Here is a 23,525-nt window from a genome sequence, read left to right as displayed (position 1 = left end):
TACTGACATTTAGAGCGATGAATACAAATGAGGAAACTTTTGTTTTCCTATGATATAAGTGATGGGCGGAAGGAGGTAATGCCCCCCTACCCCCAAAATTGGAAACCAGTCAGAGAAACGCGTAGTTTGCATTGCTCAAGCAACTTACACAACAAACAGCAAACAGCGACATTGCATTTTTGGGGACAAAGTCTGGGAGTAATTGGGGTTATTATATTTATATTTTTCTAATGTTAGTTTTTTTGTTGTTGTTGCGGTTCTTAAATAAAAAAATAATTCGTGGGGTTTAAAAAAAAAAGTCTCTTTCTCACTTCGCTTTCTGGAAGCCTTCTTATAATGTGAGTTATATTCTATTCTGTGTGTGTGTGTTCAATTCATAGTGCTCTTTTGAGGAAAGGCTGACTATACAGATACACGAGTAGTAGTCGTAGCAGCAGCAGCAGCAACAGCAGCAGCAGCAGCCACGTGTCACTGTGAACTCCGCCACCACACTTTGCCTTTGTTCTCGCACCGCATATGATTCATCTGCATAATTAATTATTCACTCGATATTCTCAGTCTCATAAAACGTCTCAGAGCGACGCTTTTTGTGTAATATCAATATATATTATATATCTTTAAAGACAGTGTTCTATACCTGTTAGGTTCACTCAAAAATCACGCGAGTGTGTGCAGGGGGGGTGGTGGGGGGAGGGAGGGAGGGGTTCGAGTGTGAAGCGTGTGTGTCGGTGAGTGATTAGTCCTTTGTTCTCTTCACACAGAGTCCCGCCACGTACCGCCGCACGGATTTGAACAACAACAAAAGAAAAGGTTAATTTCCCGGCAGTACCAGACTCACGCTACCCAGGTGTGGAGCTTGTGTTCGGCAGTGGGCTGGGTTAATGACCTGTACACGTGTGGACGTAAACAAAATACGGGGCGAGCACGCTCTGTACACGTGCACACAGTGACTCCTGCACGCAGGGCCCAGCACTGCTGATGAATGCCCTCTGGGTTTTAACGCCAGCGCTGGGGGATGGGAGGGGGGGGGATGGGGCACTTGACGCCCCAAAAGTGACAGGCGAACTACAAGGGCGAGAGCCACCCAAACTCGAGCTCTAACCCTGAAGAGCAGCCCTTGCTCTAACTACACTTTTCAACCAGACCCTCGCCCTGATCATATCAGTAGCAGACTAGCTACCTCGCCTACAAGACAATCCCTAACATCAACCCCACTAAAGAATATCCCTACCTCTAGCATACCATCCAACCCGACCATCTCACTATCTGCCACCTTGACCTTACCTATGACCCCCCTCCATCACCTCACTTCAGGCGTCTTAACCCAGCCCACTTTCACAACTCTGCGTTCGCTTTTCACTTTGGGGCCAAACCCACGGCGCCCACGGTCCCCCGCGCGGAGTCATCTCGGCAACGATCACCGGCGAGAAGTGCAGGGCAACGGAGCAACGGGGACCGCCGCCACGCGGATCCCGCACGGAGAGACGGGGAGCCATCGGCGAGTTCACTGCGCGGTCACGGAGCCCGCGAGGCCGCCGTGGAATTTGCGCATGTGCCGGTACAGGTCCCCCGACTGCGTGAAGCGCCGCTCGCACCACTTGCAGGCGTGCGGCTTCTCGCGCGTGTGCACGACGGCGTGGCGCGTCAGGTTGTGCGAGTACTGGAAGCTCTTGCCGCACGTGGCGCACGTGTAGGGCTTCTCGCCCGAGTGCGTGCGCTCGTGCCGCCGCAGCGTGTACGCGCACGAGAACGTCTTCCCGCACGTGGCGCACGTGGGCACGTCCCCTTCGGCCCCGCCGAGGGCCGGCGGCGAGGCCTCCGCGATGCCCACGGGCCCCGGCCCGAACGGCGCCGCGCCGCCGGGACACGCGCCCGACAGAGGCGGCGGCGGCGGAGGGGGCAGGGGCGGCTTGACCTTGCCGTTGCCGTGGGGCTGCAGGCCGTGCGGGCCACGGTGGCCCGCCACGCGTTCCACCTTGGGCTCCGTGCGGCGCTCGCTGAAGTGCAGGCTGAGGTGGATCTGCAGAGCCTGGGGGCACGGCATGGCCTGGCCGCACAGGGGGCAGGCAAACACCAACCCCGCCGAGCCCAGCAGCGGGCCGCCGCCCTCGTGCAGCGACAAGGGCAGCAGCAGCGCCTCGTCCTTGAAGCGGAAGTGGCCCAGAGACGGGGGCGGCTTCATCTCTGGCTCCATGCCCTCGTCCGAGCTGCCCACGTCGTCCTCGTGGTCCAGCTCGCTGGAGGTCGAGGGAACCTTCTCCGAGAGCTCGCAGCTCACGCCGCTGGAGCGGTGCGACGAGTTGCTCGCGAGGTCGTCCGCTCTCCTCGTCGGGTCCTCGTCCGCGTCGCACATCTCCACGTCGCAATCTCCTCCTCGCTCCTCCTGCGGCGGGAGGCCCTTCACCGAGACAACAGCGGCAGCAGCTGTAACAGCTGCGGCGGCAGCCGCTTCCCTTTCACCTAGGCCCGTGTGCCCCGGGAGGTCGGGGTCGCACGCCCTCGCCGCCGCAGATGCCGGCTTGACTGACAGGTCGAGCGCGCTCTCACCGAGGCCCTTAATTGAGATGCCAGAGCCGCCGCGCAACAATGGAGCCGTTGACGCCGTTTTCCCAGCTGCCGCGCCGTACGGCGCTGCCCTCGCCGCCAGACGGCTGCCACCGCCGTGAGAGCCACCCTCGGCGACGCTTCGCACGCTGCTCACGCCCTCGTCGCCGCACACAGCCGCCAACGCCACCTCCTCCTCCTCCTCCCCCGCCTCTATCTTCACGCAGATGTTCTCCGCACACGGCCGGGGGCACCGCTCTGGCGCAGGGACCCCGACCACCCCGTCGCCGCGCCCTCGCAGCCTCTGCTTGCACACCTTGACGATGTCGTACATGTGTAGGTAGCTGGCGGCCGCCAGCACGTCCTCCACGGGCAGCCCGTCCACGCGCAGGCGGCCCTCGTACATGAACTCGAGCAGGGCCCCGAACGCGGGCGCCGTCACCGCGTCCCCGTTCAGCCGCACCACGAGCCCCGCCGCGGACTCCGCGGGGGGCCTCGGGACCCCCCCGGAGATCGACGCCGCCGCCGTCGCCTCCGCCGCGTCGCCCGCCGTCTCCTCCTGCTCCTCCTCCCGCTCCCGCTCCCCCCCCCTCTCCCGGCCTCGGAGGCCGAGGTGGTCGCGGAAGCCACGTCGGGGTCTCTCGTCGCGGTAGAAGAGGTGGAAGTAGCCGCTGCAGGAGGCGAGCACGGCGCGGTGCGCTCGGAACTCGGAGCCGCCCACGAGCACGGTGCAGTCGCACAGGAAGCCCTGCAAGCGCTGGCGACTCAGGCACTGGAGCAGCTGTCGGCTGTGCTCCGGGAACTCCATCGCAGGACCAGCATCACGGGCTGCGGGGAGCGATGGGGGTGGTGGCAGAGGTCGCAAACAGGTTTTGATTCCTTACCCGTACTCGTACCCGGCCGCACCAGGGTGGCAAATGGGTACCCGTACCCTACCCGAAATGAGTGACAAACGGTTACTCACCAGTGGCTCACGGCCTACCCGTACCCGTACCCGGCCGCACCAGGGTCGCAAACGGCTACCCGTACCCGACCGGGTACAGGTAGCCGGGTATCGGGTAGGGTACGGGTATCGGGTACCCGGTTGCGACCTCTGGGCGGTGGTGGTGGTGTGGTGGTGGGGATTGGTGGTCGTGGTGGTTGTAGCGGTGGCGCGGAGGATGGTGATGGGAATGGTGGTGGTAGTGGTGGTGGTGATAGTGGCGTTTTGTGGTGTATGAGGTGGTGGATGTTGTTGGTAGTAGCGGTGGTGGTGAGGAGAAGCAGGTCGTGCCGGCACCAACAGTCGTGGGTTAGCACTCGAGCTCCGGCCACGTGCAACGCACGCGACCCCACGGAGATCATCGCACGCGCGTTTGTTTTGAAATCTCGGCTCACGAAAAAACGCGAGCGCACGTGTCCATTCAACGCACAGAGGCGTGCTCACGTACAGACGGACACGGGCACAGACACACGCAACGCCTCAATACACGCACACGTACATAAGATGCGTATGCAGACACACATACATTAAAGATACATACACACGTTCGTAGCATAAAACACACACTTACGCATATGCACACAGGAACATAACCCAGACACGCGTACAAACCCATGAACAATATTTTTCAGCCACTCTCAATCCACGGCTAGAGTCACAGACCCATTAAAAGGCACGAATATAAAGGCACAAAGATGAAGGCAAAGAGATCCCTTACATCCACCACACACACCGCTGGGGCGAGTGCCGTCAGCGAGCAGACACATACACTCATACACATTCACAATGCACACACACACACGCGCAGCGAGATGTTCTGGACACCGACTATTCATCTAACGCGACGCGTAGGCACAAGAGGCGAGCTGAAATGGAGACATACAGAGAGAGAGAGGGAGGTGGGAACAGCTGATGAGGCTGATGATGATGATGCCAGATGGCGGCAGTTGCGGTGCAGATAAACGCGCACGGACGCATTAACGCGAGCGCTCATCCCAGCTAAAGCATCCACACCTCCTTCCCAACAACATCATCGCCAGCAACAACATCATCGCCAACAACATCAGCAGCAGCAGCAGCGCGCGCGGGCGTGATAGCGCGGGCACGCGCGTTAGTAACAGGTACGACCAGTGGTCGCCTGCTGATGCTGCGAGTTAATTCATGGGGTGTGCGGGTGCGTGCCTGCCTGCACGTGTGTGTGTGTATGTGTGTGTGCATGTGTGTGAGTGTGTGTGCGTGTGTGAGTGTGTGTGTCTGTGTGTGTCTGTGAGTGTGTGTGTGAGTGTGTGTGAGTGTGTGTGCATGTGTGTGTGTGAGTGTGTCTGTGAGTGTGTGTGCATGTGTGTGTGTGAGTGTGTGAGTGTCTGAGTGTGTGTTGGCGTAAGTGGGGAGTGGTTTCCGCGCTGCGCTACGACGCCGGCGACCCGAGTTCGATTCCCGCTCACGGCCAAACACCAAGTGACGATTATCTGCACCGGTTACTGGGCCTCCCCTAGGTCGACTCAGCCTCAAATGAGTACCTGGTGCGATGCCTAAAAATGTCGCCACTAGGGAGACAAAGGCGGCCGGGCGTGGTGCTGGCCATCCACCCACCCCCTCGTGTGCCGTGCCGGCCTTCATATGGGCTCGCTAGCTGCACTTGCCCCAACAGTCTGTTAAAGGCTATACGGGGAATCTTTGTCTCTGTTGGCGTATGTAGGGAGCGGTGGCGCTCAGGTTAGCGCACTGCGCATCGAACCCGGCCACCCGAGTTCGATTCCCGCGCACGGCCAACACCAAGTGACGATTATCTGAACCAGTCCTGAACCTCCCCTAGGTCGACTCAGCCTCAAATGAGTCAACCGTTGCGGTGTGTGTGATCATCGCCAACAGGGAGACAAAGGCGGTCCGGGCGCGGTGTCGACCACACCGCCTCATCGTGCGCAGTGCCCAGCCCTTGAATGTGCTCGCGAGCGGCACTTGGCCCAAAAAGTCCGCTGAGGCTACCCGGGGGACCTTTGTCTCTGCCTCTGTGAGCTGGCTACAGAGAGCCGCGAGTTAATGACAAACAGCGCAGGGCGGCGCGCCGAGCTCGCGTTCAGCGGCACCTCAAACTCTGTACCGGGCTCACACCACGTGTACACGCACCCCGTGTACACACACCCCGTGTACACACAGACTACATACCACGTGTACACACCCCGTGTACACACCCCGTGTACACACAGACTACACACCCCGTGTACACACCCCGTGTACACACAGACTACACACCACGTGTACACACAGACTGCACACCACGTGTACACACCCCGTGTACACACAGACTACACACCCCGTGTACACACAGACTACACACCACGTGTACACACAGACTGCACACCACGTGTACACACCCCGTGTACACACAGACTGCACACCACGTGTACACACCCCGTGTACACACAGACTGCACACCACGTGTACACACCCCGTGTACACACAGACTACCACGTGTACACACAGACTACCACGTGTACACACCCCGTGTACACACAGACTACCACGTCTACACACAGACTACCACGTGTACCCACCCCGTGTACACACAGACTACCACGTGTACACACAGACTACCACGTGTACCCACCCCGTGTACACACAGACTACCACGTCTACACACAGACTACCACGTGTACACACCCCGTGTATACACAGACTACACACAGTCTACCCCGTGTACCAGCCGACTACCCCATGTGTACCAGGCACACACCTCGTGTACTCGCCATCCTAGCACTGGATTCACCACGCGCCACATTCCGTGTAACCACCAGCACCACTGCCACCAACATCCCGTGTACACACACACAGACACAGTCTACCCCGTGTACACACACACAGACACAGTCTACCCCGTGTACACACACACAGACACAGTCTACCCCGTGTACACACACACAGACACAGTCTACCCCGTGTACACACACACAGACACAGTCTACCCCGTGTACACACACACAGACACAGTCTACCCCGTGTACACACACACAGACACAGTCTACCCCGTGTACACACACACAGACACAGTCTACCCCGTGTACACACACACACACACACAGTCTACCCCGTGTACACACACACACAGTCTACACACACACACAGTCTACCCCGTGTACACACACAGTCTACCCCGTGTACACACACACACACAGTCTACCCCGTGTACACACACAGTCTACCCCGTGTACACACACACAGTCTACCCCGTGTACACACACACACACACAGTCTACCCCGTGTACACACACAGTCTACCCCGTGTATACACACACACAGTCTACTCCGTGTACACACACACACAGTCTACCTCGTGTACACACACACAGTCTACCCCGTGTACACACACACACAGTCTACCCCGTGTACACACACACACAGTCTACCCCGTGTACACACACACACACAGTCTACCCCGTGTACACACACACAGTCTACCCCGTGTACACACACACAGTCGACCACGTGTACACACACACACACAGTCTACCCCGTGTACACACACAGTCTACCCCGTGTACACACACACACAGTGTACACACACACACAGTCTACCCCGTGTACACACACACACAGTGTACACACACACACAGTCTACCCCGTGTACACACACACACAGTCTACCCCGTGTACACACACAGTCTACCCCGTGTACACACACACACAGTGTACACACACACACAGTCTACCCCGTGTACACACACACACAGTCTACCCCGTGTACACACACAGTCTACCCCGTGTACACACACACAGTCTACCCCGTGTACACACACACACACAGTCTACCCCGTGTACACACACACAGTCTACCCCGTGTACACACACACACACACAGTCTACCCCGTGTACACACACACACACGCACAGTCTACCCCGTGTACACAAACACACACAACTCCGCTCACCCTCCTACCTACTACAACGCCTGCGTGTGCCACCCCGGCAGCAGCAGATTTCGTGGAGCAGTCGCCTAGCACCGCGTACCCCCCCCCCCCACCTTGTGCCACCCTGCCCACGTGTACCCATCCACAGCTCGTACCAGGACCCAGCGTACCCCCCCCACCCACCTTGTGCCACCCTGCCCACGTGTACCCATCCACAGCTCGTACCAGGACCCAGCGTACCCCCCCCACCTTGTACCACCCTGCCCACGCGTACCCATCCACAGCTCGTACCAGGACCCAGCGTACCAACCCCCCCCCCCCCCCCACCTTGTACCACCCTGCCCACACGTACCCATCCACAGCTCGTACCAGGACCCAGCGTACCAACCCCCCCCCCACCTTGTACCACCCTGCCCACACGTACCCATCCACAGCTCGTACCAGGACCCAGCGTACCAACCCCCCCCCCACCTTGTACCACCCTGCCCACGCGTACCCATCCACAGCTCGTACCAGGACCCAGCGTACCAACCCCCCCCCCACCTTGTACCACCCTGCCCACGCGTACCCATCCACAGCTCGTACCAGGACCCAACGTACCAACACCTCCCCCCCGCCCACCACTACCACCACACACAGTGCTACCCAGGCAGGCACCCGGCTCTGCATACCTGATCCTGGCGGCTGCTGCTGCAGTTGCGTCTTCTCCCCTCCGCCTCTCTGGTCCGGCCCGGCCCGAGTCGCGACAACGCAGCAGCAGCAGCAGCCGCAGCTGCAGCTGCAGCAGCAGATAGAATAAGAGTATCGATGCAGCGTTCGCAGAGCGCCGGGGCAACAAGCGTGCTGCTGCTGATGCTGCTCCTGCTGCTGCTTGTGTAGAATAAGCGGCGGCGGCGGCGGCAGTAGCAGAAGCAGCAGCGGCGGCAGCAGCAGCAGGAGGAGGAGGTAGAAGCAGCAGCAGCAGCAGCGAGTGTGGCTGGCAGCTGCTCTGACATCACGGCTCCCCTGCCCGGGAATGCTCCCTCCAGCTGCGCGCCGCCTCCCGCGCCATATGGCACCGCGCTCTCCTCGGAACCCCCCGCCGCGCGCGACCCGCGGAGCCCGCAGCGTGGCAAGCGTTGGGTGTGTGTGTGTCTGTGGGGGTGTCTGTGTGTGTGTGTCGGTGTGTGCGTGTCTGTGTGTGTGTGTGTCTGTGTGTGTGTCTGTGGGGGTGTGTGTGGGTGTGTGTGTGTGTCTGTGTGTGTGTGTCGGTGTGTGCGTGTCTGTGTGTGTGTGTGTCGGTGTGTGCGTGTCTGTGTGTGTGTCTGTGGGGGTGTCTGTGTGTGTGTGTCTGTGGGGGTGTCTGTGTGTGTGTGTGTCGGTGTGTGTGTGTCTGTGTGTGTGTGTCTGTGGGGGTGTCTGTGTGTGTGTGTCTGTGGGGGTGTGTGTGTGTGTGTCTGTGTGTGTGTGTCTGTGTGTGTGTGTCTGTGTTTGTGTGTGTCTGTGGGGGTGTGTGTGGGTGTGTGTGTGTGTCTGTGGGGGTGTGTCTGCGTGTGTGTCGGTGTGTGTGTCTGTGTGTGCACGCGGCTCGTGTGTGTCTGTGTGTGTGTATCTGTGTGGGTGTGTCTGTGTGTGTGTGTCTGTGTGTGTGTCTGTGTGTGTGTGTCTGTGTGGGTGTGTCTGTGTGTCTGTCTGCGTGTCTGTCTGTGCCTCTGTGTGTCTCTCTCTGAGTGTCTGCGTGACTATTTATCTGTCTGCCTGTGCGTCTGCGTGTGTGTGTGTGTGACTGGTGTGTGTGTGTGTATGTGTGTCTGTGTGTGTGTCTGTCTGTGTGTGTGTGTGTCTATGTGTGTGTCTGTGTGTGTGTGTCTGTGTGTGTCTATGTGTGTGTCTGCGTGTGTGTGTGTGTGTGACTGGTGTGAGTGTGTGTTTATGTGTGTCTCTGTGTGTGTGTGTCTGTGTGTGTGTCTATGTGTCTGTGTGTGTGTCTGTGTGTGTGTCTGTGTGTGTGTCTGTGTGTGTGTCTCTGTGTGTGTCTGTGTGTGTGCCTGTGTGTGTCTATGTGTGTGTGTATGTGTGTCTATGTGTGTGTCTGTGTGTGTGTGTATGTGTGTCTATGTGTGTGTCTGTGTGTGTGTGTCTGTGTGTGTCTATGTGTGTGTCTGTGTGTGTCTGTGTGTGTGTCTATGTGTGTGTCTGTGTGTGTGTATGTGTGTCTATGTGTGTGTCTATGTGTGTGTCTATGTGTGTGTCTATGTGTGTGTCTATGTGTGTGTCTGTGTGTGTCTGTGTGTCTGTGTGTGTCTATGTGTGTGTCTGTGTGTGTGTCTCTGTGTGTGTCTGTGTGTGTGCCTGTGTGTGTCTATGTGTGTGTCTGTGTGTGTGTCTATGTGTGTGTCTGTGTGTGTGTCTATGTGTGTGTCTGTGTGTGTGTCTATGTGTGTGTCTATGTGTGTGTCTGTGTGTGTGTCTGTGTGTGTGTCTGTGTGTGTGTCTGTGTGTGTGTCTATGTGTGTGTCTATGTGTGTGTCTATGTGTGTGTCTGTGTGTGTGTCTGTGTGTGTGTCTATGTGTGTGTCTATGTGTGTGTCTGTGTGTGTGTGTCTGTGTGTGTCTATGTGTGTGTCTGTGTGTGTCTGTGTGTGTGTCTGTGTGTGTGTCTATGTGTGTGTCTGTGTGTGTGTGTATGTGTGTCTGTGTATGTGTGTCTGTGTATGTGTGTCTGTGTGTGTCTGTGTGTGTGTCTATGTGTGTGTCTATGTGTGTGTCTGTGTGTGTGTCTGTGTGTGTGTCTATGTGTGTGTCTGTGTGTGTCTATGTGTGTGTCTGTGTGTCTATGTGTTGTGATGCTCTCCAGCAGCACCAACAGTCTATAACATCTATAGGGGGGTGGGGGGGGACGTTGTATTTGTGTCTGTCTGTGTGTCTGTCTCTATGTGTGTGTCTGTCTCTGTGTGTCTGTGTGTGTGTCTATGTGTGTGTGTCTGTCTGTCTGTGGGAGTCTGTGTGTGTGTCTGTGTGTGTATGTGTGTGTCGGTGTGTGTGTCTGTGTGTGTCTGTCTGTGGGAGTCTGTGTGTGTCTATGTGTCTGTCTGTGTGTGTCTGTCTGTGTGTGTGTCTGTCTGTGTCTGTCTGTGGGAGTGTGTGTCTGTCTATGTGTGTGTGCCTGTCTGTGTGTGTCTGTCTGTGTGTGTATGTGTGTGTGTCTGTGTGTGTGTGTGTGTCTGTGTGTGTGTGTATGTGTGTGTGTGGGAGTCTGTGTGTGTGTCTGTGTGTGTCTGTGTGTGTGTCTGTGTGTGCGTGTCTGTGTGTGTGTGTCTGTGTGTCTGTGTTTGTGTGTGTCTGTGTGTGTGTGTCTGTGTGTGGGAGTCTGCGCATCTGTACGTAGGGCGCTACCTTGTGTCGCCACCCCCATTGTGAGGCTTCAGTCGCTGTGGGACGTGGAATGCGTGACCTGTGCGGTGAGCGTGGTGGCAGTGATTGTTGGGGGGGGTGGCAGTGGTGGATTAATGGGTGATGGACGCGTCCTTGTGGGGCAGCTGCAAGTGCAGCTGCGGTAACAAGAGGGACACAGAGAGAAGGTGGCGGCGGAGGAGGAGGAGGGAGGAGGATGGGGTTGGGAGAAGGGGCAGATTTCTAGGACGGCAACAGCAGCAGCAGCAGATTAAAGACGCGTGGGTTTATTTGTCTTGGGCAGCGCGAGGAATGCCCGTTGTAGGTCGCTTCGTTTGCCTGCGTCGCAATAACCCCCCCAATCCACCATCACCACCACCACCACGTGTGTGTGAGGCCGTGCTGTCACGCACGGAAGGAAGACGTCGCACTTACAACACGTGTCACCTCTCTCGAGCATACTTACTTTTTATTACGATCCGCCACCACCACCGCCGCCGCCGCCGCTACCACAACTACCACCGCGATGTCCTGATTATAATACGCATTGCCACCACCACCACCGCCGCTACACGTAAAGCCAGACTTTTCCTATACTCCAGGTAGGTGGTTTGTGTGTGTGCCATTAGTGGTTTTTTGTTTTTATTATTTTATTTTTATTTATTCACTTTATTTTTTCTATCTACGTGACTTTACGGAAAGAACCAAATCACATGTGTGGTGTGTTTTTGAGACAATGTAAAAAAACGTTACTCAGAATTAGAATTTGTATTTTTACTGGAGGAATCCGATGAGCTATTAAGCTCTTTTTCCACAGATACCCAGGCACACGTTTTGGTGGGGGGGGGGGTCTTATAATCCAGGAGAATATCTGCTGATGCTACGACTGCTACCGATGACCAGCGAGTTTGTAAGGGTGTGGGAGTGTGTGTGTGTATGAGTGTGTGTGTGGGAGTGAGAGTGTGTGTGTGAGTGTGTGTGTGAGTGTGTGTGTGAGTGTGTGTGTGGGAGTGAGTGTGTGTGTGGGAGTGAGTGTGTATGAGTTTGTGTGTGTGAGTGTGTGTGAGTGTGTGAGTGTGTGTGAGTGTGTGTGTGGGAGTGAGTGTGTGTGCGTGTGTGTGAGTGTGTGTGTGGGAGTGAGTGTGTGTGTGTGTGAGTGTGTGTGTGAGTGTGTGTGTGAGTGTGTGAGTGTGTGTATGAGTTTGTGTGTGTGAGTGTGTGTGTATGAGTTTGTGTGTGTGAGTGTGTGAGTGTGTGAGTGTGTGTGCGTGTGTGTGTGAGTGTGTGTGCGTGTGTGTGTGAGTGTGTGAGTGAGTGTGTGTGAGTGTGTGAGTGAGTGTGTGTGAGTGAGTGTGTGTGAGTGTGTGAGTGTGTATGAGTGAGTGTGTGAGTGTGAGTGTGTGTGTGGGAGTGAGTGTGTGTGTGGGAGTGAGTGTGTATGAGTTTGTGTGTGTGAGTGTGTGTGAGTGTGTGAGTGTGTGTGAGTGTGTGTGTGGGAGTGAGTGTGTGTGCGTGTGTGTGAGTGTGTGTGTGAGTGTGTGTGTGGGAGTGAGTGTGTGTGTGTGTGTGAGTGTGTGTGTGAGTGTGTGTATGAGTTTGTGTGTGTGAGTGTGTGTATGAGTTTGTGTGTGTGAGTGTGTGAGTGTGTGAGTGTGTGTGCGTGTGTGTGTGAGTGTGTGTGCGTGTGTGTGTGAGTGTGTGAGTGAGTGTGTGTGAGTGTGTGAGTGAGTGTGTGTGAGTGAGTGTGTGTGAGTGTGTATGAGTGAGTGTGTGTGTGAGTGTGTGAGTGTGTGTGTGAGTGTGTGTGTGAGTGTGTGTGTGGGAGTGAGTGTGTGTGTGGGAGTGAGTGTGTATGAGTTTGTGTGTGTGAGTGTGTGTGAGTGTGTGAGTGTGTGTGAGTGTGTGGGAGTGAGTGTGTGTGCGTGTGTGTGAGTGTGTGTGTGAGTGTGTGTGTGGGAGTGAGTGTGTGTGTGAGTGTGTGTGTGTGAGTGTGTGAGTGTGTGTATGAGTTTGTGTGTGTGAGTGTGTGTGTATGAGTTTGTGTGTGTGAGTGTGTGTGCGTGTGTGTGTGAGTGTGTGTGCGTGTGTGTGTGAGTGTGTGAGTGAGTGTGTGTGAGTGTGTGAGTGAGTGTGTGTGAGTGAGTGTGTGTGAGTGTGTATGAGTGTGTGTGTGAGTGTGTGAGTGTGTGTGTGAGTAAGTGTGTGTAAGGGTGTGAGTGAGTGTGTGAGTGTGTGAGTGAGTTTGTGAGTGAGCGAGAGTGTGTGTGTGAGTGTGTGTGTGAGTGTGTGTGTGAGTGAGTGTGTGAGTGAGTGTGTGTGTGAGTGTGTGTGCGTGTGTGTGAGTGTGTGAGTGAGTGTGTGTGTGAGGGTGTGTGTGAGTGTGTGAGTGGGTGTGAGTGTGTGAGAGTGTATGTGTGAGTGTGTGAGTGAGTGTGTGAGCGTGTGTGAGTGTGTGAGAGTGTGTGTGTGAGTGTGTGTGAGTGTGTGTGAGTGTGTGAGTGTGTGTGAGGGTGTGTGAGTGAGTGTGTGTGTGAGTGAGTGTGTGAGTGAGTGTGTGTGAGTGTGTGTGTGAGTGTGTGAGTGTGTGTGAGGGTGAGTGAGTGGGTGAATGTGTGTGTGAGTGAGTGTGTGTGAGGGTGTTTCGCCGGTTGGAAACATTTAGGCTTGCCTGCCTACGATCCATCCTGGGTTTAACATGGCTGGATTGTGTGAGGAGCTCACAAATCCTTGAAAGATCTGGTCAAAGTCCCATCGGTGAGCTCCTCCGGCAGGCAAGGCTGCGTTGGCTGGGTCATGTAGCCCGCATGCCCAGCCACCGCATGCCTAAACAGCTTTTGTTCGGCCGGATCGAGGGGGCTAAACGGGCGCGGCACGGGCTAGAGAAGAGATGGAGTGATGTGGTACAGGATGACGTGGAGCTGAGTGGACTTGCCGATGACTGGTACCAGCGGTGTCAAGATCGGCCTCTGTGGAGGAGGCTCGTGAAGGACGCTATTGGGCAGTTGGAGGCAGTCGCCCTCCAACAACAACGGAGGGCGGAGGAGCGACGCTCACAACAACGAGCGGAGCGCCGGGTGGCTAAAGCACAGCAAGTTGGCACAGTAGGGGGCACAGGTGGTGCATCAGCCAGTCATCTCGGTCATCTCGGTCAGTCGACCCGTGGCACCTGCTGGGTCTGCCCCGTGACCTCCTGCCAGCGGGCGTTCGACACTTCACGTGGCCTCAATGTGCACTTGGCCTGGCACAAGCGTCGTGGTGACGTCACCGCCACTTAGTGGCGAATGGCGGTTGTTGTTGTTGTGAGGGTGTATGAGTGAGTGTGTGTGAGTGAGTGTGTGGGTGAGTGTGTGAGTGTGTGCGTGAGTGTGTGTGAGGGTGTGTGAGTGAGTGTGTGTGAGTGTGTGTGAGTGAGTGAGAGTGAGTGTGTGTGTGAGTGTGTATGTGAGTGTGTGTGTGAGTGTGTGTGAGGGTGTGTGAGTGTAAGTGAGTGTGTGAGTGTGTGTGAGGGTGTGTGAGTGAGTGTGTGTGTGTGTGAGTGTGTATGTGAGTGTGTGGGTGAGTGTGTGTGTGTGAGTCTGTGAGTGTGTGTGAGTGTGAGTGAGTGTGTGTGAGTGAGTGTGTGTGTTTGTGAGTGAGTGTGTGCGAGTGTGCGAGTGTGTGTGAGGGTGTGTGAGGGCGTGTGAGTGTGTGTGTGCGAGTGTGCGAGTGTGTGTGAGGGTGTGTGAGGGCGTGTGAGTGTGAGTGTGTGTGCGAGTGAGTGTGTGTGCGAGTGAGTGTGTGTGCGAGTGAGTGTGTGTGCGAGTGAGTGTGTGTGTGAGGGTGTGTGAGTCAGTGTGTGTGCGAGTGAGTGTGTGAGTGTGTGTGTGCGAGTGAGTGCGTGGGAGTGAGTGTGTGTGCGAGTGTGTGTGTGAGTGTGTGTGTGTGAGTGAGTGTGAGTGTGTGCGAGTGTGTGTGAGTGTGTTTGCGAGTGTGTTTGCGAGTGTGTGTGTGAGTGTGTGTGAGTGTGTGCGAGTGTGTGTGTGAGCGCGTGCGAGTGAGTGTGTGTGCGAGTGAGTGTGCGAGTGTGTGTGTGTGCGTGCGAGTGAGTGTGTGTGAGTGTGTGTGTGTGCGAGTGTGTGTGTGCGAGTGTGTGTGTGTGCGTGCGAGTGAGTGTGTGTGAGTGTGCGAGTGTGTGCGAGTGTGTGTGAGTGTGTTTGCGAGTGTGTTTGCGAGTGTGTGTGTGAGTGTGTGTGAGTGTGTGCGAGTGTGTGTGTGAGTGCGTGCGAGTGAGTGTGTGTGCGAGTGAGTGTGCGAGTGAGTGTGTGTGTGTGAGTGTGTGTGAGTGCGTGAGTTAGTGTGTGAGTGAGTGTGTGTGAGTGTGTGTGAGTGTGTGCGAGTGTGTGTGTGAGTGTGTGTGAGTGAGTGAGTGTGCGAGTGAGTGTACGTGCGAGTGAGTGTGCGAGTGTGTGTGAGTGAGTGTGAGTGCGAGTGAGTGTAAGTGCGAGTGAGTGTGTGTGTGAGTGAGTGAGTGTGCGAGTGAGTGTACGTGCGAGTGAGTGTGCGAGTGTGTGCGAGTGAGTGTGAGTGCGAGTGAGTGTAAGTGCGAGTGAGTGTGTGTGCGAGTGAGTGTGTGCGAGTGTGTGCGAGTGAGTGTGAGTGTGTGCGAGTGTGTGCGAGTGTGTGCGAGTGAGTGAGTGTACGTGCGAGTGAGTGTACGAGCGAGTGTGTGTGAGTGAGTGTGCGAGTGTGTGCGAGTGAGTGAGTGTACGTGCGAGTGAGTGTGCGAGTGAGTGTGTGTGCGAGTGAGTGTGCGAGTGTGTGCGAGTGAGTGTGTGTGCGAGTGAGTGTGCGAGTGTGTGCGAGTGAGTGTGAGTGCGAGTGAGTGTGAGTGAGTGTGCGAGTGTGTGCGAGTGTGAGTGCGAGTGAGTGTAAGTGCGAGTGAGTGTGTGTGCGAGTGAGTGTGTGCGAGTGTGTGCGAGTGAGTGTGAGTGTGTGCGAGTGTGTGCGAGTGTGTGCGAGTGAGTGAGTGTACGTGCGAGTGAGTGTACGTGCGAGTGAGTGTACGAGCGAGTGTGTGTGAGTGAGTGTGCGAGTGAGTGTGAGTGCGAGTGAGTGTGTGTGCGAGTGAGTGTGAGTGAGTGTGCGAGTGTGTGCGAGTGAGTGTGAGTGCGAGTGAGTGTGTGTGCGAGTGTGTGCGAGTGAGTGTGCGAGTGTGTGCGAGTGAGTGTGAGTGCGAGTGAGTGTAAGTGCGAGTGAGTGTGTGTGCGAGTGAGTGTGAGTGAGTGTGCGAGTGTGTGCGAGTGAGTGTGAGTGCGAGTGAGTGTGTGTGCGAGTGTGTGCGAGTGAGTGTGCGAGTGTGTGCGAGTGAGTGTGAGTGCGAGTGAGTGTAAGTGCGAGTGAGTGTGTGTGCGAGTGAGTGTGAGTGAGTGTGCGAGTGTGTGCGAGTGAGTGTGAGTGCGAGTGAGTGTGTGTGCGAGTGTGTGCGAGTGAGTGTGTAAGTGCGAGTGAGTGTAAGTGCGAGTGAGTGTGTGTGTGTGTGCGAGTGAGTGTGTAAGTGCGAGTGAGTGTAAGTGCGAGTGAGTGTGTGCGAGTGTGTGCGAGTGAGTGTGCGAGTGTGTGCGAGTGAGTGTGAGTGCGAGTGAGTGTGTGTGCGAGTGAGTGTGTAAGTGCGAGTGAGTGTAAGTGCGAGTGAGTGTGTGTGCGAGTGTGTGCGAGTGAGTGTGTGTGCGAGTGAGTGTGTAAGTGCGAGTGAGTGTGTAAGTGCGAGTGAGTGTGTGCGAGTGTGTGCGAGTGAGTGAGTGAGTGTGCGAGTGAGTGATCTTTGTGTGCCACATCGACGTGGCCGCTGTACATTAATATTACGATCGCCAGGGAGGAGGGACAATGGATCGTTGTTCCAACGCCACCGACGACTGCCGCTGTTTACACGGCGACGAGACTTTAACCGGATTGGGACTCGCGGGCTGATCATCCCGAGCGAACGGTGAGAGGGGAGAGGAGTCCAGGAGGGGATTGGGGCTCGCGGGTTGATCATCTCGCGCTGTCGGCGGAGTGCGGCTGTGGGCTGAGCCGGTTCACTGTGGGCGGAGGGAGAGGGGGGGGGCGATGGGAGAGGAGGAGGAGGTGGGGGGGGGTGGCGATGGGGGCGATGGGAGAGGAGGAGGAGGGGGGGTTGGGCGGGGGGGCGATGTGAAAGGAGGGGGGCGATGGGAGAGGGGGAGGGGGGGCTGGGGGGGCGATGGGAGAGGAGGAGTGGGGGGTGGGCGATGGGAGAGGAGGGGGGTGGGATTGTGTCTCTCCCTCTCGTTCGAGGTGCGCACCGGAGTGGTTATTGTGATGGTTGGAAGCGAGGATTGGCGTGGTGCGCGTGGGAGGGGTGGGGGGGGCATCGTGCTCGATACCCGCGGATTGCAGAGCAACTGGAATATCGAGAACGGATCCCTCCCTGGCTCCGTGCACGGCGGATAAGACGACGCGCCGAGGCCATGAAGTGTGGGGACGACTCGGGGCCACGGGGAGGCGGAGCTCACGAGCCAAACAAAACAGAGCCCTACCTCGAACATCAACCAACCAGCCAGCCACTAGTAATTCTAGATTTGAAGCTTTCGTGACTGCAAGGATTCATACTCTTTGGTTTTGTCGGTAAAGTCACGTAGGTTAAAAGAAAACTAATAAATTAAGTCAGGACGTTTCGGAGGCAACACAAGCTTCCGTCTTCGGGTGAAACTGTCACAGCAAAATTACTGTATCAAGTAAAGAGAAGTCCCAAGAGACACGGCCTTATATACTAGTTAAGGGGGGAGGAGCCAGGATGGGCCGCGGGAGAGGTGGTACCATAACAATGACACCATAACAATTATAATTGAAGACTTGGTCCAACATGGACTGAATCCTGATGTACCTGCTCTGGTTAGGCACTGCCTCACCAACACTTACTTTACCTGGAATGGTACCTTTTAGAAACAAAATGAGGGTACCCCTATGGGTCCCCCTTTGTCACCAGTGATAGCCAATGTTTTCATGGAGAAATTTGAATCAGATGCCACCCAGACATGCACCTTTCGTCCTTCTCTGTGGAAGAGATATGTGGATGACACTTTCGTCATTTGGCCACATGGCCTCCCGGCATTAAACCAATTCCTGGACCACATCAATTCCAGACACCCATCCATCAAATTTACCATGGAAGTGGAGAAAGATGGCAAACTACCATTCTTGGATGGTCTGTTTGAGAGGAGGCCCGATGGCTCTTTGGGTCATTCTGTTTACAGGAAGGCCACCCACACAGATTCCTACTTGAAGCCTGATTCCCACCACCACCCGGCTCAAAAGAATTCCCTCATCAAAACATTACACCATAGGGCTCATTGCATCTCTGACCAACACCACCTGGCCAGTGAATTAAAACATGTACATCGGGCCCTCAAGATGAACGGATACTCTGACCACATTATCCGCAAGCTGTTTCTCCCACTATGCAGAAACAACCACCTGAACCTCCGATCAAAACCATCACGTTGCCATACATAGCAGGCGTTACCAAAAAGATTTCCAAAATTCTAAACAAACACAAGATCCAGGTCCGATTCAATACAGTACACAAAATCCGTGATCTGATCCCATCCGTAAAGGACGCCATTCCTGAATTACAGTACCCTGGTGTTTACAGATTGAGTTGTACCTGTGGTGACTGCTATATCGGGGAAACGAAACGACACATTGCTGACCGCATTCGAGAGCACAAGTCGGATTTGAAACATGGCAAGACGAATTCGTCGGCCGTTGCTGACCACTTATAATACTGCTAGTTCTCATGACATTGTGTTCTCAGACACCAAAGTACTTTGCAAACCTCCTGGATACTACCAAAGATTTGTCCACGAGGCCATCCAGATATACAAACACAGACATAATTTCAACCGAGATGATGGATTCAGATTGGGCAATCATTGGAAAGATGTAATTAACCAAGTTAAACTTTAGTTACTGTGCAGTTTACTGATAGACAGCCAGTTTAGGTTTATCTTCTGAAACATTTCCATATTACCAGTCTGTAACCCCCAGCTCCACGCACCACCATCAACATCACCACACGTTGCTTATCATGTTTAGCTTCTTTTTTTACTTTAGTTACCGTGCAGTTTACTAATAGACAGCCAGTTTTGTTTTAACCATGTTTAGCTTCTTTTTTCACACGCTGGTGGCCTGCTTTGAATTTTACCCACCCAGCAGCATAACAAAATGTGGCCTAATCCTAGCTTGCTAATCTACTTCTGCCATCTACATTACAAAGGCTCAGTTCCACCAGCCATACCACCTCTCCCGCGGCCCATCCTGGCTCCTCCCCCCTTAACTAGTATATAAGGTCGTGTCTCTTGGGACTTCTCTCTACTTGATACAGAAATTTTGCTGTGACAGTTTCACCTGCAGACGGAAGCTTGTGTTGCCTCCGAAACGTCGTGATTTAATTTATTTGTTTTCAGCCACTAGTACTCGCCCTACCTCTAACCTAAACCAACCAGCCACTAGTACTAGCCCTACCTCTAACACCAACCAACCACTAGCACTCGCCCTACCGCTAACCTCATCCAACCAGCCACTAGTGTAGAGGTGATAGCTACTCATTATTCGGGGACCTACGGTACAGCGTTGCCTCCCTCGGTAAACGGTCGGGGTCAGGGAGATGTGAGAGCGGATCGTATTTACAGATTCCCGCCAGACAAACGGCCAAGGGTCAGATGAGGGAAAACAGGATCCAAACGGCAGATTGGGAAGAACCAATCAGAAGGGTCCACAAAGTAGCGTGTGATTGGACAAGCCCAGCCACGAACCAGTATAAAAGCCAGAGCGCTGAGAGCTCCGGCTCAGTTCTCCACACACGAAGACCGAAGCCCGGGTTGAAGGAGATAGGACCCTGGACCAAGCCTTCTAGCTCTTCTAAGGGCTGAGGCTCAGTGTTCCAGCGGTCAAGGGGAGAATAGGTCCTGGATAGGCAGGACCCTGGGTCCCGGCCTTCTAGCCCTTCTAAGAGCTGAGGCTCTGCGTGACCAGAGGTCGGGGACCCACCGAGCCAACGGTGGGTCAGTTAGCCTCCCCTAGGTCCCAGCCGGAGGGCGCTAAGTTAAGCGGGTAGGCTTGTGTGTAGGTCCCGCCAAGCCCGGAGGCTTTACCTCCTTAGGTTAAGCGGGTAGGCTTGTGTGTAGGTCCCGCCAAGGCCGGAGGCTGTACCTCCTCAGGTTAACGGGTAAGGGGACCGTATACCCCTTGTGTGTTAGGGACCACGTCAAAGAAAGACAATAAACATTGTGTGCCTCAAAGGATTCATACTCTTAGGTTTTTTCGGTAAAGTCACATAGGGGGAAATAAATAATAAAGTAATAGAAATAATAATAGAAAAAAAATAAATCACGATGTTTCAGAGGCAACACAAGTCTCCGTCATCAGGTGGGACCCTCACAGCTAAATTTACTGTATCAAGTGAGGCAAAATTTCAAGAGACAAGCTCTTAAATATAAGTTAAGGGGGGAGGGGGGGAGGGGCTTATCTGAATGTGGTAGCCAATGAATGGAACGTGTTGGGGGGGTGGGCGGGGCTAAAAGAGAACAATCGGTGCACCTCGACATAACCGGTGTTGGCTGACAATCCAAATACAAAAAAGCAGTACTGTTAAACACTGGGGATGTCAACACTCGGTAAAGTAGAATAGTACCTGTCAAGTAAGATGTTACAAATATGTGTAGTTATTAACCATGTAAAAAAGATTTAACTACACATATTTGTACCATCTTATTTGACAAGTACTATTCTACTTTACCGAGTGTTGACATCCCCAGCGTTTAACAGTACTGCTTTTTTGTATTTGGATTGTCAGCCAACACCGGTTAAGTCTAGGTGCACCGATTGTTCTCTTTTAGCCCCGCCTACCCCCCCAACACGTTCCATTCATTGGCTACCACATTCAGATAAGCCCCTCCCCCCCTTCCCCTTTAACTTGTATTTAAGAGCTTGTCTCTTGGAATTTTGCCTCACTTGATACAGTAAATCTGGCTGTGATGGTCCCACCTGATGACGGAGACTTGTGTTGCCTCCGAAACGTCGCGATTTATTATTTTATTTCTATTATTATTTCTATTACTTTATTATTTCTTTTTGCCTACGTGACTTTACCGAAAAAACCTAAGAATACGAATCCTTGCAGTCACGAAAGCTTCAAATCTAGAATGCCTCAAAGGAGTTTATTCGTCCGTGATTCAAGACACTCTAAAATCAACCAACCATCCACTAGTACTAGCCCTACCTCTAACCTCAACCAACCAACCACTATTACTAGCTCTACTTCTAAGATCAACCAGCCACGAGTACTTGTGTTTTGACAATGAATGGGTCACTGTAGCACGTGGCGCTGGGAGATTGGTAGACAATGGAATTAGGGTTGGCAGCCCATTCTACCAGTTGGACCCGTGGGCCAAGCGCAGAGCCTTCTGGGGGATCCAGAAGGGTGCGTGGCCGAGGACGGAGCCTGGCCACGATGGGGAGAATAAAAGGCGAGCTCCGACTCCCAGTCGGGGCTGGCTGCCATCAGGAATGGAACTCGTCATGCTGCTGTCGTCGTGGTCTTCGCCTCTAATAGCTGTGGGTCTGGAAGCAAAATTGGCTGTACCGACCCGGTATGGAGTTATCCCGTATGGCTGTGAGAGCCGGAATAAACAAGAGGGATAACGCCTCCTACTAGTGTCTCTGAATAAGTACACTACACTAGCGCTACCTCTAAGATCAACCAACCAGCCACTAGTACTCGCCCTTCCTCTAACATCAACCAACCAGCCACTAGTACGAGCCCTACCTCTCAGATTAACCAACCAGCCACTAGTACTAGCCCTACCTCTATGATCAACCAACCAGTCACTATTACTGGCCCTAACCTCTAAGATCAACCAACCAGCCACTAGTACTGGTGTTGTGGCGCAATGTATGACTCCGAGGCAGCTTCAGTTAGGGGCTCACGCCAAGTTTATTAAGGGTTTACGCCGAACCAAAACCACCCTAGCCTATAACTCCCCAGGGGACAGGGTACTGTGATCCCTACAACCCCGGCTAATTCAGCTCTCTTCCCTGCCCCAGGCCGGGACTATCCCAACCTCGGCCGGTCGGGCGGAGTAGCCTCCCCTAGCCTCGTGTGAGGATCACCTACCCCGAGTCCCCACTCCTACCCCCGACAACTCCCGGTTACATCCCGGGTCCCCCTTTAAATACCCCCCCTCCCGGGGGCATGACGTCACCATCCCCCAAGGTCCGCCTGACGTCACGTTCTGCGACGCCACTCTCTCCGACGTCACCCACTACTCCTCTACATTACCCCCCCCCCTCCGTGAAAAAAACAGCCGACCCGGCTGCAATCATCCTGAGAGCGGGTCATGCGTGAGCTCACTAGAAACCCACAACGTTAGGGCAGCACGGCACATGATAAAGTAAGGACAAGGCACCCACCGGACTATGGAAGAGGCCACGAGGGTTGGGAATGGAGAAGCTGGCCCGCCCCCGGCCGTCAGTGGCTACGCATGCCCCTCGAGCGTGTGTTAGCCACCGGCCCGCCACCTCGTGCAGCCCCGGTCGTCGGAACTGGCGGCGTGCCGGCAGGAAGTGGGCGCGCCGCTGGCACATCTGCCAGTGTAGGCGCCCCTAGCGGCGCAGTCGGTGGGGTCACCGGTGACGCATCCGCGGGCAGGCCACTACTCCGTGCGGCCTTGGCCGTCGGAACAGGCGGATCGCCCGCCGGACCCAGGTCCGTTGCCGGCAACCCCCCTGTACGGCCTGACGCCGCCAGCTTCACCTGTGGGGGCTCTGCGGATGCACACACGGGCAGGGCATCGCCCTCGTGATCAGAACCCACAAGGCCCGGCTTGTCGTACGCATCAATCGGCGGCCGCTTCAGAAGTGGGGATGAATCTTGGAGGCCCGGCGGTACAACCTCTTTGAGCCTAGACGGGTGAACGATCCACCGGCGGCGACCCAACCTAATACGCACACACTGCGGCTGACGAACCTCCACCACCTCGACGGGACCCTGCCAAGGGCGATGCAACTTTGGGGATGTGCCAACAGGTACTTGGGGGCAGTGCAGCCATGCCAACTGACCTTTTTCCCACGGAAGGCCAGCAGCCTGGTGTTTGGGCAGGTGTTCGTTAGCTGCCTGCCGGCTGGTCGAATTCTCCACCGCCGCTTACCGCGCCTCGCGCAGCCGATCGAGCGCGACCCTCATGGGCGCAGGGACAGGGGAACCCTTCCTGGAAAGCCCCAGGTCCAACTGGACGTGCATCGGGGGCTCGGGTTCCCTCCCGTACATGAGATAAAACGGGGAGAACCCCGTCGAGGCATGAGGAGCCAACCTGTACGCGGCCAGCACCCCCGGGATCAACAGGTCCCAGTCCGATTGGGACGTGCTCACGTGATGGCACAGCATAGAAGTGAGCGTACGGTTCAGTCGCTCTACCATCCCGTTGGACTGGGAGTGGTAGGGCGAGGTGCGGACCTTCTTCATCTCAAGGAGGTCACAGACCTTCTTGAGCAAACGGGAAGAAAAATTCCACCCCTGATCAGTCAAGAGCTGTTCTGGTGCCCCCTTATCGAGAACATACCCCTGAACGAACGCCTCAGTGATGGACGAGGCCGATTGGTCCACCAGAGGCCAACGCATGAGGTACTCCACCCCCACCAAGAGGTGCCTGTGGCCCCGTTGGGATGCA

General features: G+C 55.3%; 2 protein-coding genes across 2 annotated transcripts in view; one reads left to right on the top strand and one right to left on the bottom strand.

The window, feature by feature from the left end:
• On the bottom strand, positions 1-8,496 carry ZBTB18 (zinc finger and BTB domain containing 18). Its single transcript, XM_078858230.1, has 2 exons — positions 8,103-8,496; positions 1-3,372 (listed from the first exon to the last, which is right to left on the bottom strand). Exon 2 carries the CDS (start codon positions 3,350-3,352, stop codon positions 1,505-1,507), a length of 1,848 nt encoding a protein of 615 aa, XP_078714356.1. The 5' UTR covers positions 3,353-3,372; positions 8,103-8,496; the 3' UTR covers positions 1-1,504.
• An 8,165-nt stretch (positions 8,497-16,661) lies between these two features.
• Positions 16,662-23,525, top strand: part of LOC144933461 (RAC-alpha serine/threonine-protein kinase) — a 67,235-nt gene continuing 60,371 nt past the window's right edge. Inside the window, exon 1 of the mRNA XM_078858233.1 lies at positions 16,662-16,765. The gene's annotated coding sequence lies outside the window, so the exon portion shown is untranslated. The remainder of the gene's footprint in view (positions 16,766-23,525) is intronic.

The sequence above is a fragment of the Lampetra fluviatilis genome, chromosome 7, assembly GCF_964198595.1.
Source record: "Lampetra fluviatilis chromosome 7, kcLamFluv1.1, whole genome shotgun sequence".
Lineage (NCBI taxonomy): Eukaryota > Metazoa > Chordata > Hyperoartia > Petromyzontiformes > Petromyzontidae > Lampetra > Lampetra fluviatilis.
The sequence above is the reverse complement of the archived record's forward strand: the minus strand, read 5'-3'. Positions and strand labels throughout refer to the sequence as shown.

Excerpts from the sequence above, each read along its gene's own strand:
- ZBTB18 (XM_078858230.1), bottom strand. The coding sequence starts at position 3,352 with ATGGAGTTCCCGGAGCACAGCCGACAGCTGCTCCAGTGCCTGAGTCGC.